The 12,484-nt window shown below is 40.3% G+C and overlaps 1 protein-coding gene across 1 annotated transcript; it reads right to left on the bottom strand.

Annotated features, from left to right (window-relative positions):
- Positions 1–740: 740 nt before the first annotated feature.
- Positions 741–6,093, bottom strand: LOC117963618 (heat shock protein beta-7-like). Its single transcript, XM_034904374.2, has 3 exons — positions 5,599–6,093; positions 3,550–3,683; positions 741–2,698 (listed from the first exon to the last, which is right to left on the bottom strand). The coding sequence occupies exons 1-3, from the start codon at positions 5,777–5,779 to the stop codon at positions 2,513–2,515; spliced, it is 501 nt and encodes a 166-aa protein (XP_034760265.1). The 5' UTR covers positions 5,780–6,093; the 3' UTR covers positions 741–2,512.
- Positions 6,094–12,484: the final 6,391 nt, after the last annotated feature.

Raw genomic sequence — 12,484 nt, 5'->3', positions numbered from 1 at the left:
AAATAGACAAGGAACAAGTGAGTCAGAGGCTGCAAATACACAAGACAAAGGAAGGACAAGTGTCCCCGTGCCGCAGCCCCAGGGAACTGTTTCTATGTAAACATTTCTTTCTTTCCACCAGCAAGTAACTTTTCACGCAGTTCAAAAGAACACAAAGTCAGAGAAGGATTATTTTTAACGGCTGCAGGGTCTGGTTTTATTTTTTATACTTTTTTTTTAGGCCCGACTAATCCACTTCATTTTAACATTCATTCTGACTAGCAAGTCTTTTACTATTCAGGGGTCCTTGCACCTCACTTGGTTCCTTTGCTGCAGAAAACTACACCTTCCATCTCATTTTCTTAGCTCAAGGACCCCCATGACATTAGACATCCTGTCTGAGGACCCCCGCCCAACGGACTACCTTACTTCCATTACAGTCAACATTTTGCCTTTCTCTTAATTTTTTTGTATAGAATTCCCAGCTGCTTTGTTTTTTTTCACTGGAAATGGGGTTTCAACTTTGAATGTTTAAGGCACTCATTAGACAGCAATAAGTAATTGATACAATGGTACATTTTCATATTTTGGCCAACCATTTCCTGGTGCCATATCAGTACCAGTGTGCAATACTTGTAATCTCTTGTGTTGCTGTGGCCGGTAATGCTGTGGTCTGGCAATGGCTCTGCTGGGAGTTACCTCAGGGTAATAAACTGGTTTTATAATGTGATCCCAATAAGATGAAAATAACACACAGACGCTTCTCTCACAATCAAGGTTTATTCAGAATCTAAATGTGAGAATAGTTTAACACAAACCACACCTTGCCCTTGGTCTTCAAAGCTACAGGAAGGATCTGTGCAAAGCAATGCATTTCTAGAGCTTTGAACAACCAGACAGAATGGAACATATACACTGATGTGAGAATAAACTTGACTTGGCACTCTCTCTGCCTCTCCTGCACTATGAATAAAAGTAGGGGTTTTAATCGATTCATGATTAATTGATTAACCACACTTGTGAGCTCGATTAAGAAGTAATTGATCGATTATTAATCTTGTCTACCTGAGTGCGGGATGAAAAAACGGTGCACAAAAAATATATCTTAAAAAATGCCACAGGGTACTTCTAAAGACTTTGGTTTACTTTCAATTACATGTAAGCAAATATTTTCAAACTGTTAAATTACATGTTAGCAAATATACATTATGTATGTAAATAGTATCATGTTAACACTTTGTATTACTTGTAACTGTCTTTCAATACAATTTCATATCAACAGGTGTGATGAATCGATTAATCAATCGTAGATCATATGATTAATCGATCAATAGAAAACGTCAAGATCAAAACTCTAGAATAAAGCAAAAAGCAGTGCAGACAGGGCTGGGAGCTTGGGTTACAGGGGGAGCCCAGGACTATGTTAAATAATTATGAACTATAGCACTGAAAGACAGACTTCCATTTGAATGACCTGGGAAACTCCAATTCGGCTCTGTGTGTGAATGTTAAATTGAACCTAACTGGCACTTCTAAACAGAAACCATGAGATCAATGATCAGTGATCGGAAATCTAATGCAGATGTGGGTATCTGTCCACTGTAGTCCTGTTTACCTTGCCCTCATATGACCATCACAAAAGTCATGATCATTTACTATTAACCCATGGAAAAGTCATGGTCTATGTTTGTTATTATCCATGAGGATAAGCCATGTTTCTGACAGCAAAGGATTCACTGATAGTTAGACCATACCTACAAAAATTGGACCTTCACTGTTATATCCATGAACCATGGACAACATGAACATGAAGAGAGATCAGTGGAGACTCAACATGAGAGTAACATGTGGGATGGATTAGATCCAGGCTTCCACAATTGAAAGCGCTGTGTCCTCCACATCCCCATCTGTCAGTCTGTATCTGATGAGCAAAGTAACTGGTTTGAATACTTGATTGATAGGCACTTGCCAGTCTAACAGGAGAGAAATGCACGTCCAGCATTCAGCATTCACATTATGTTAAAAAAAATAAAAACAAAAGTATAAATACATGTTATTTACAAAACTGTGACAGCTGCTTCTAAACGTGCGGTGAGAGGAGCCTCGTCTCCAGAGGGCATCCGAAATTAGCTGTGCATTAAGAGTGATGTATATGATTTACCACCTCAGATAAAACTATAAGAAGCTAAGGGTTTGATTCAAACGTTTGTCTATTTGACTGTCACTCAGCTCAGAATTGATTATTGAATATATAGATGATATATGCTGTGTGATATCTATCTATATGGAACTGGGAATCAAACTAGTATTGCAGGATGTATCAGTCCAAATTGATGGTATACTGGGACGTGTGCTACATGTACAGCATGGTAATAAAAGTCAAAACGGAAAAGGCACCTATTCTAGGAGACCACTTTTATAGAGACAGGGTCCAGGGCAGATCTCACATAACTACATTGAGAAACTCAAGCGACTGGTATTGTGTCTTGATGGCCCCCGTGTTGGTGGTGATGAGGGGAGCAGGGGGAGCGGCTCAGATTTTGATCTCAGTCCGGAAGGTCTGTTGCACGTGCTCGCTGTGCTTGGCTGGGTGCCGGCGGGCCTTGACGGTGAGGGAGCCGTTGTCCCCCAGCACGGAGGTCACTGAGGTGGGGTCCACGTCCTCGGGCAGCTGGCATTTATGGGTGAAGGTATTCATCACCGTGCCGTCTGCAGCGAGCTGGGAAAGGGGCACCAGAGAGGGATGATGAGAGATAGCTAGCCAGGGCTTGAAACATAGTCAGACTTGGCTGTGCCTAATTATGTTTAGTTACAATGCAGGGACGCAACAATGGAATCAGAGGTGAAACTATTGTGTAAAGATGAATTGTGAAACTATGTACCATGATGCAACCCTTATAAAAGTTTACCACAGCATTTATGCACTGTATGTTATGCGTGGCTATGCCATGCATTTACCATAGTTTACCCTGGTGTGCCATGCTTTTTAACATGCTAATATGCTTTACCATTCTTTACAATGCTTACTTATGCTTTACCATGCTTTCACTCTGCTTTATTACACTCTGCTATGGTTTTACTATGGGAAACTTTTATAAGGGAGAGGCTGTGCATTGTGATACGTGAGCTATCTGAAGTTCACCAAATTATTCTTGAATAATTTAATATTAGTATGAAGGGATCTATGTTCACCTAGGTTTCTTGTGTCTATCACAAATTGTCCATTATTAATGATCATTTATTCCTATTAAATCTCAGAGAAATAGACCATCACTTGATAAATATCCTGATCTATCATGATACATATTGCATGGTCCTAAGGAAATGGTCCTGTATTAAGGACAATGGCAGCACAGTGGTATCAGTCATTGGTAGAATTGTACCACAGACTCAGCATTATGTTTCACATAAAACGGTATGAACCAAAACACACTGCTAATCCACTGCAGCAGTATGGTCCAGTAAGCTAGTTACAAATCCGTTATGTGTGGGCCTTGCTAGTAATGCTGTAACCTGCTGATGCTTCTCCTGTAGACTATAATGGTACCTCTGATTTTGTCTGTGCCTCACCTTCTCAGCATGGACCTCAATCTGGTTGTTGGACGTGGTGACGATGACGTCTTCGGGGGAGAAGTCGCTCACGTCCACTGTGAACTGATAGGTGTCCCCCAGGGTCTTGATGTTCCCGGTGCTGTTGGCACGACCTGGTGGAGACACGGAACAAGCCTGGGTCATTAAACCCCCATCTAAGCAGGTAAAGCATCAACACTCCCCCATCCGTTGTGGATGGCGCTCAGGAGTGGTTCAGTAAGGTTCATTGTAAGGAATGGTTTATCAGGTGAGGTTGTGGCAGCTAAAACACTGGGATTGCTCGGATCAGATTCGCACGTGGGCTGGTGTTGTGCTGCTGGCAATGGATGAGACCATCTTGGTTTTCAGCCATCTTGGTTGCCCTGCTCGTTTGACCAATGACCACGGTCAGTCAGTCCCTGTACAGCACAAACCTACAATACAGTTTGTGGATTTTATAGTCACTGTCTTGATCTTGAAGCCTTTTTTTGTTTTAAAACTGTCCCCAAAGATTCACAGCCTGTGACAGCCCGTCACCGCCCCCATATAGCACCGTCTGAGTCCCTCAGAAATACCTGTACTTGTTACTGTTCGTATGCAGACACCAATAGTAGATCATGACTCCTTTGTGAGGGACTCATTCCAGAGGTACGAGGTCAGAGGTTTGGAACCAGTTCAAAAATGTGATATCACTTCAGAAATACTGCCTGGATTTAGTTGATTTCAGTATAGCCTTATGATTTGTTTTAAGGATTGTTACCTTGTAAGTACATGCATCTGCAAGTATGCTACTCATGCCAGGCATTATCAGCATATCGCACACATAGCATTCTTTTCTTGTGCCATTAAGAGTTATCTCTCCTGGCAATGCAGTGGCAATACAAAGATAAAGCAAGAGCTCTTTACTGAGCAGCAATGATAACTCAAGGGCCGCTACGGTGGTATGATAGTACAGCAAAAATACAGCACTGATATCATAGATTTCCAAAAGTGTCACAGTGGAATCTGTAGGAGGGTAGGCTAAACTATAGAAGTATTAAGCAATTGAATTGTATGTAAAAGCATGTAATTTTTCTTAAATGTCGGTCTGACCATTGATTTCTCATATTTAAGCTTTATTAAAAAGTCGAGTTTTTTGGTCTAAACGGTTCATACAAAAGTGTGATCAAAATGCTTATACTTGCACAGCACCACAGCTATGGTATCTGCTACCTTAGGATATTAAGATAAAATAACTGCGTGCTTGATTTAGTTTCTTTAAAGCATCGCCTTAGAAAAGAAGTCATGGATGAATTGCATAAAGGATATTAAGGATTTGTTGTTTATTAATATTAATAATTTAAAAAAAAGTTTCAACTATTGTTAGTACAACTACAACTACTGCATAACAACAGTTAAAATGAGTACACAGATCACGTTTTGAAGCTAACTAGCGGTATGTAAAAAGCACCAGCACATTTGTAGTACATTAGTGGTCATTTAGTAATATCTAAGTCATTTCCATGAACTATACACTATTGGGTACTACAATCACAACCTAACGGCAGCAGAGCTACTTGTGAGTAAAAGATGAGCAGCATTGTAACAGTACTTGGTAATGTTACTGCATGGTATTCTTTTATATAGACAAACAAAATGAGCCTCAGGTCACATTAAAAATATATCTCTATAAATACGTAATATGTACATAAATTAAATCTAAGCCCTTTCCTTTTTTATGTTCTTGTATGCTCAGTCTGAAAGTAGACCAGCTTGACAGTCCAGTTGGTTTCAATCCCTCAAAGGAAGTGTAATACGCAGGCACACAAGTATCCTTTCTCCTTGAACCCTGCTTGCCACTGCCTCACCGTGTGTTATATTTATATGCATGCTCTTGCGTATGGCTGTATTGCAGCAACAGGGGGTTATAAACAACACCTCTTATAACAACGAGACAACGTAATAGCTTATAGAACATTTCTGGATGGCTCAATAGAAAAGCCCCTTTCTTCTCACCGTCTCCCCTCTCTCTCTGGTACCCCTTGACCCTTCCCTGTCTCCCCAACTTGCCTGCGAAGCCCAGCGGCTCATCCCGGGTCCTGAGGAATGACCCAAAGTCGTCCCCGAGGATGCCTCGCGACTTCTCCATGTGAGGGTCACTGCAGGAGGAGGAAGAGGAAGAAGAAGAAGAAGAAGAGCTCTGGTGGAAACTGCGCTCCGATCGAAAAGCAGACGAGTTCTTAATGCTCATTTACAAAGCAGTCGCCGGATCACCAAAACAAAACCATGAACCAGGGTGAGATAGGCTTAGCAGTGAAAGTAAACAATCTAATAAAATGTTGATCGTTCCTGTGCCCTGGTAGAATAGTTCCTTACTAACAGTGCCTGCTGCTTCCTAACCCAATACTGCCAGGCTAAAAAGAGTGGCTGCCTTTTATACAGCCGTGCCTGGGCTTGAAGGCTTGGACTGCAGGAGGGAGGGTGAGGTTTACGCTTGTCTCCTAAATTTAGCAGTGTGTGTCTTTGCTCTGGCAGCCTGTGGAAAGTTGAGGTGATGAGAGGTCGCCCAGGGCTCCAAACAAGACGCCTGCTCTTGTTCATGACTGTGAGCTCACAGGCTGCATTCCATCCACGCTCAATGGAGGCCCAAAGATAGCCGTCCATATTCCCCCTCCCCTCCTAGCTCTTTCTCTCTCTTGGATATGAATGCCTTTCAGCTCCTGGAGAAAATAAATGGAAAAATTGATTTAAGGAGCACACACACACGCACATGTTTGCATTCCTATATTTGTGGGGACTTCACTATATTTTTATTTACTATTTCTAACTCCAGTCAGACAAAACTCCACACAGGGTGAAAGTTGACAACAAACTAAATACATTTCTCATACGAAAAATGGTCTGTCTTATTGATCTAAACAGTGTCAGATCTAAACACAGACACATTTTAAATATGAAATATAGGAACAAACCTGGCATGTTACTTCCTTTGTAAAAACACAAATTCTGCAAACCGAAGAGACTCATCCACCGCAATGTTAGAGATGCCCCCTTCTTATAATGATTTCAACAATGGCAGTAGTTAGATCTGTCACCATTTAGATCAACTGAATAGATCCCGCTGTCTCTTATAAATATAATCAATTCTACTTTACAGCAGTGGAAGGCAACTCCAGTTCTGGACTATGCATCAAAATATGGCAAGGCAGTATAGAGATATGCATTAGCCCAGACACTGATCTCAGATCTGAAGGTTTCAAAATCTATTTTGCTACTACGCCTGCTCAGTTATGTCCAGCCCTGATTGCTGCTCCCTGCAACGCTGTGACCGAGGGCCGGCAGGCCAAAGAGTGGACAGCAGAGTTCCGCTGATCTCTAGCAAGGAAACACTCAAAGAGCAGAGCATCCATAAATACAGAGGAGGGTCAGGGACACCAGGGAACACGATGTCCCAGGACGTCCCATACTCAAACCAATATAACCTTTACAGGCAGAGTGTGTCAGCGGGGGTCGTGGCTGGAATCTCATACCAAGGCTTCATCCTTGAGCCAGAGACTCATGGGTTTCATGGGTATGTTTTTTTCTTTAGGTGCAAAGTGGAGATTTAATGGAAAGGGATGATCTTCAATGTAGTGTCCCCTTGTTCTATTATTATAATTTCACACTAGGGCAAGTATGAAATAGAGAAGGACATGCCTTTACCAAATACTCTTTGATCAGCTGTACCAGTTTTGTTGTGTTGCAATTGTTCGTTATTCTAATGTTGCCTGCTAATGGTGTGTAACAGGAAGGCGACCCCACACACCATTTATTTTCAGGACATAGAGAACTGAAGCGTGTTTGAAGGGGTGAGGAAGCGTACAGCTAAAACTTCCTCTGGAGAATGTAAACAGACTGGACTGTCAACAAGGTTTCCGATGGAAGAATGCAACGACTGATACATATTTTTGGGTCAAATAAGATATGATTGCCAAACACAGGCAAGTTACATTAACGAGAACTGCTAAAAAATGACCAGAAAGTTAGAGACACACAATGAAATAATGAACTGCCACAACTCCTTTGTGTATATTCCTGGGAAGGTGAGTGAATTGCTGTTAAAAGGTTTATATGACCACTCATGCCAGTGCTGCAGTTGGCAGGGAAAGGTCAAACCGAGAAGCAGGAATGTGGCTTGGAAGGGCAGGCATGGGGCAGACTTTCCATTGAGCAGAGTATGAATCCAACAGGCTTCTATCCACCCAGGACACGGGTTCGAGTCCGGCTCCGCACTGAGGAACACAGTCACTGGAAACTATTCCGGCTTACTGACTTTTAAAGATCACATGATGGCTGTTTCCAACAACAGACGGATCTCTTAAACCCGCTGTGGAGCAGCTGCAACACAAAGAACACCCTGCGTACAAATGACAGCTGTGCTCAGAGGCAGAACAGTTTAAGGCTGCCAGGAGCTATTTATAAAGTCTAGTCTGCTGGGAAAGCGGTCAGGAATGGTCTGTGCCCTTAGAGAAAAAATTAAAACATTGTATTTTGGTTACTATTGTAATAGCGGAATTGTATTTTCTTGTAAAGCTCCTAAATTATGGAATGCTCTGCCTTCTCCTGTCAGGGAATCTTACTGTTTTTAAGACTGAAAACTTCTTTTTACAAAATAGTTTTTTGGGGTTTTTTTTATCATAGTGTTCCAAGTTTAATATCAAAACTGCATTTCCTTTTTGTCCTTTTTTAATTCCAATTTTATAAAAAAAAAAAAAATGGTTTCAGACTTTTTAAATTGTTCTATTGTTACAAACTAGCTTTTTATCTTAGGCTTTCTAATTGTATAATTAAAATCACATTTTCTGACTTTTTTTAAAATATATTTCTGCTTGATTAAATTGTGTATTACTCTGTTTTTAATTGATTGGTTAAATAGTTTTTTTTGGTGAAGCACTCTGGGATCTATGTAATGAAAGTCAGTATTGTACTTGCATTATTCTATATTATTAGCAGTACAAAGTATTACAGGCAACACAATAGGTATACTGCACAGTGGACCTGATACTGTACCGGTACTGTTATAGTTCACACTGGGTCCAAGGGAACCAAAAAGAATAGTAACCCTAACCCTTAGAGTTCAGGTCAGAGCTGCATTTAGGCTAAGTTTAAAGGAAGGAAATGCCTATTTAGAATCAAAAGGGCTGTTTTTTTTCTCTGTAAAATATTGACCAAAAAGCTTCAGCAAATACCTTTATTATCAAAAGAGGCAATGGCCTTGTGTCGTTATGGGTTGTATCTCCATTTCAAGTGTGATGTTAGACAGGCACTGATCACAGCCCAGAGGAGTAGGATTGCTATCACTGCATGGCTCTGAGTCTTTTCAGCTGGGACGCTGCATTCCATCACCTGCTCTCTGTATACAGAATGATCTGGCTCTCTGCTGTACGAACTGACTTCAATCACAGGGTGAGGAATGTAGAACTGCTGTAAAGAGATGGAAGTCTCTGACACATTATATAGCACTGCAGGTTTATATACTTCACTGTATTGTGTGTTAGCAGACTTATTTTCAAAATCTTTAAATGAACTTTTTTTTGTTTTTTAAAGGAGAAAAAACATGTTAATGTTACAGAATAAAATGCAAAACACCATGACCCACAATGACACTGAATATTCTTTTTGGGTGTATGTAAATTTAAATGAAATCTGTTGGTAAACATTGGTAATACTAACTGGGAAACCAACAATATATTGTGTGGCTTATATGAAGGTCTGTCTGTTTGTCTGACTACCAGTGACTATAATGTAAAGAAACGATCTGTAATATTTGTACCTTTGCTGATGCAGCACCCTTGCTGTAGGTTAATTCCACACGAGACCTGCACTCCACTTAGACTGGAATGTGAATTCAGATCCACATGGGACTGCCAATTCTTTCTCTGGTTTTAAAGATCCTTAAATCCTTAAATAGCAAATAGGGATGTGCATAACCAAAGAATCATCGCCACTCTTTGTTTTGTTATCTGTTAAGGACTGGCTTACTTGCATGCTGACAAATGCGGTTAGTTTGCACACATAAGGGTTCATGGTTAGTTAATATGCATAGTAACATTTTTTGTACATCGTTATGAAGAATAATGTACAAGAAGTTGATCTTTGGAACAGGGTTGCGTTTGTTTTACTGTGAGATCATGCTGTATAACATCAGACCTCCTTTATAAACTGCGAACTGCACTGTATATAAAATACAGTGAATACAGTATGTAGCAAACCAGAATTACAAGTATTTGATGAGATCAACTGTTTTTTAAACCAAAAACTTTTTTTAAAAGATTGTACTTGGAGTTTATCCTCTGAGTAGAATGCTGTTCTATGGTCTACCATTTGGACAGCTTACTCACAAGATTACTTAACATGTTAATACTCTGTCAGCAAAACTTAAAATAAATCATGACCCAAGATTCTAGAATCAAACTCCCAGCAGTGGAGTAATAATAAGAATAAAGTGTGACTGTGATGAGGCAGTGACATCACTCCTGCTCAGTCTGGGAGTCCGGTCTTCGTTCCTAACATGGGGCAGCCCTGGTGCTGGTACAGTCTATTCCTTGCCCTCGTGATTCAGTGTCGATTCTTCATTTCAGCAGAGATTTAAGACCTTGTCAGATCCAGTCCAGCTGAAGGACGTTTGGAATTCGTGTTTGAAACTGCACTCCCTGAGTCACTCAGCGTCTCTCACTGTCCCTCGTACTCGTTCCCACTCACTGACCCCCCTTTAGAGACTGCAAGTACCAGAGTGGATTGTGATGTAATTAATAAAAAAAACCTGTCCCAGTAAGCCTGTGCCTTATAAGCTGTGTTTCCATCTGTAACTGGTACTGAGGTCAGACTGGTTCCAGTCCAGATCAAATCCAGTTCAACTGGGGCTCTTTCAACCTTAGTCAGGATTGCGAGCTGGCAGAACTCACTCTCACCAGCACGCCAATGGTGTAAGTTATCAACTGAGCAGCCAATGCGAATAGAGTTACCACATGACTCCATGTTCACTGGGACAAGTACAGTTCAGGCTTTTCAACTCACACCCCAGTGCATTCTGGTACACGTTAGCTGCCTCAGGTACCTTTCACAGCAGAACTACACTTACCAGAATGCATTGGGGTGTGAGTTGAAAAGACTGAGCTGTCCCAAAACTGACCTGGTGGACATTGAGTCACATGGTAACCCTAAATGTGAAGGCCACAAGATGTGGGTTTTACATGCAGGCTGTGAATATATTACACTGTCAGGAACATATAGGGGTTGGAGAATTAATTTATAAATAACAATTGAGGGGTCTCCTGAAAACCTTGCTTAGGTTTTGATCTGTATTTGGTTGTTAAATTGAAGCAGGTATAGGAAATGAAGATGCGGGGTATCAGGTTTACAGGTGAACTTTGAGTTTTGTATCCGGTTGCTGATTGGCTGGCAGATGGAACTGGCTGCAGGAGCCCCAGTTTGAAACTGGAACGAGATGGGATTGAGTTTACATACTGCTTTCATGCTGCAGGTGTAGTTTAAGTCACTGTACTCTGTGGGGATCAGTTTGGTAGAGATACTGTTGTCCACTGCTGTGAGGTTGTTTTTTTTCTTGGTCGAGGAGTGCAATAGTTTGCCTCAGTGTCACACACAGACTCTAATTAACAGTAGCGTTATGATGTGATGCCTGACAGAGGATTCCTATTGCTGTATGAAATTACACTCTTCTTTACTGGTCTACTGATTGGAAACTCAAAACTTTTTTTTTTTGTTTTCACAATGGAAGGTACATCAAATCAATTCTAATTTGATTAAATGTATTTTTTAAATAACGACAGTGCTTTTTAATAGTTTTAAACAGTTGTATAGTTATTAACTAACCATAACAAAAATAATCTGCATGTGTTTACATCTTTAGCTGAGTATTTATAGTTAATAAACCAGAAATGTCCTATTAAGATAAAGTGTGGCTCAGGTAATTAATCCATATTCTAGAAAACTTACTATAAAAACCTTATGATTGACACCCAAGTTAAAATAATCTAATAATGGCTTCCTTTTTTTAAGTTAACATAAGATTATTCTAAATGAAGGAACAGCAGGTATATATTTTGTTGAGTGCTATATGACTTTGTCCCACTAGGTGGCACTGTAATTGAAGGCAAAGGCTGGCAATCTTTCAACAATTTATATATTAAGGCAATAGCTTAGCCCAATTTATTTCAATTCAATTATTTGTGTGAAAAATAGGGCGATAACAATTCATGCGATAAATGATGCAAATGTAAAGCAACGTTTATTGCTATTCCATTATCGTTTCAACCTGACTGATCTATTCGATTGTACCACACTGAAGGAGCAATTCTGCCTGGCTGCACTTGGAATAATTAGTGTTTTTTATCCTCTGCAGCTGAGTCCTGTTCTAAAAGCGTCTTGCAATCAGGCTCACAGTGTGACTACAACCAGCACCATCGGTGTGAGGATTGCACACACAGCTGTGAAGATGACATCTTCTGTTTTTAATAGAGTCAATTGAAATGCAAGAAGCAATCGCTTAGCAAAATACATTTTGGATTGCTTGCTATGTTTCTAAGTAGGACATCCATCATCAAGTAATTTGCTTGTATGATATGGAAGAAGAAAGAAAAAGTACCTTTTTACTTCTGTAAAATTCACCTACCTAGCCCGCCATAAGCATACAGTATTTCTCATTGTAAAAGCACTGTATCCAATACAAAGGCAGAAACAAAGGTGCCTTAAAATACTTGATCAGAATTAAGCAGTCGCTGTAAATTTCAATCAATAGGTGACATTGTGGTAGTGCTTCAAGTAGTAGATACAAAGCAGATAGAGTTTAATATAGATAGTTTCAATTGCTATGGGCGAAGGGATAAACTCAAGGAAAAATCTCTATAAAAGGGAGTTGACATATAATACTGTACATTGTATTTTACTGCAGATTTGT

Source organism: Acipenser ruthenus, chromosome 27, assembly GCF_902713425.1.
Source record: "Acipenser ruthenus chromosome 27, fAciRut3.2 maternal haplotype, whole genome shotgun sequence".
Taxonomy (NCBI): Eukaryota; Metazoa; Chordata; class Actinopteri; order Acipenseriformes; family Acipenseridae; genus Acipenser; species Acipenser ruthenus.
The sequence above is the reverse complement of the archived record's forward strand: the minus strand, read 5'-3'. Positions and strand labels throughout refer to the sequence as shown.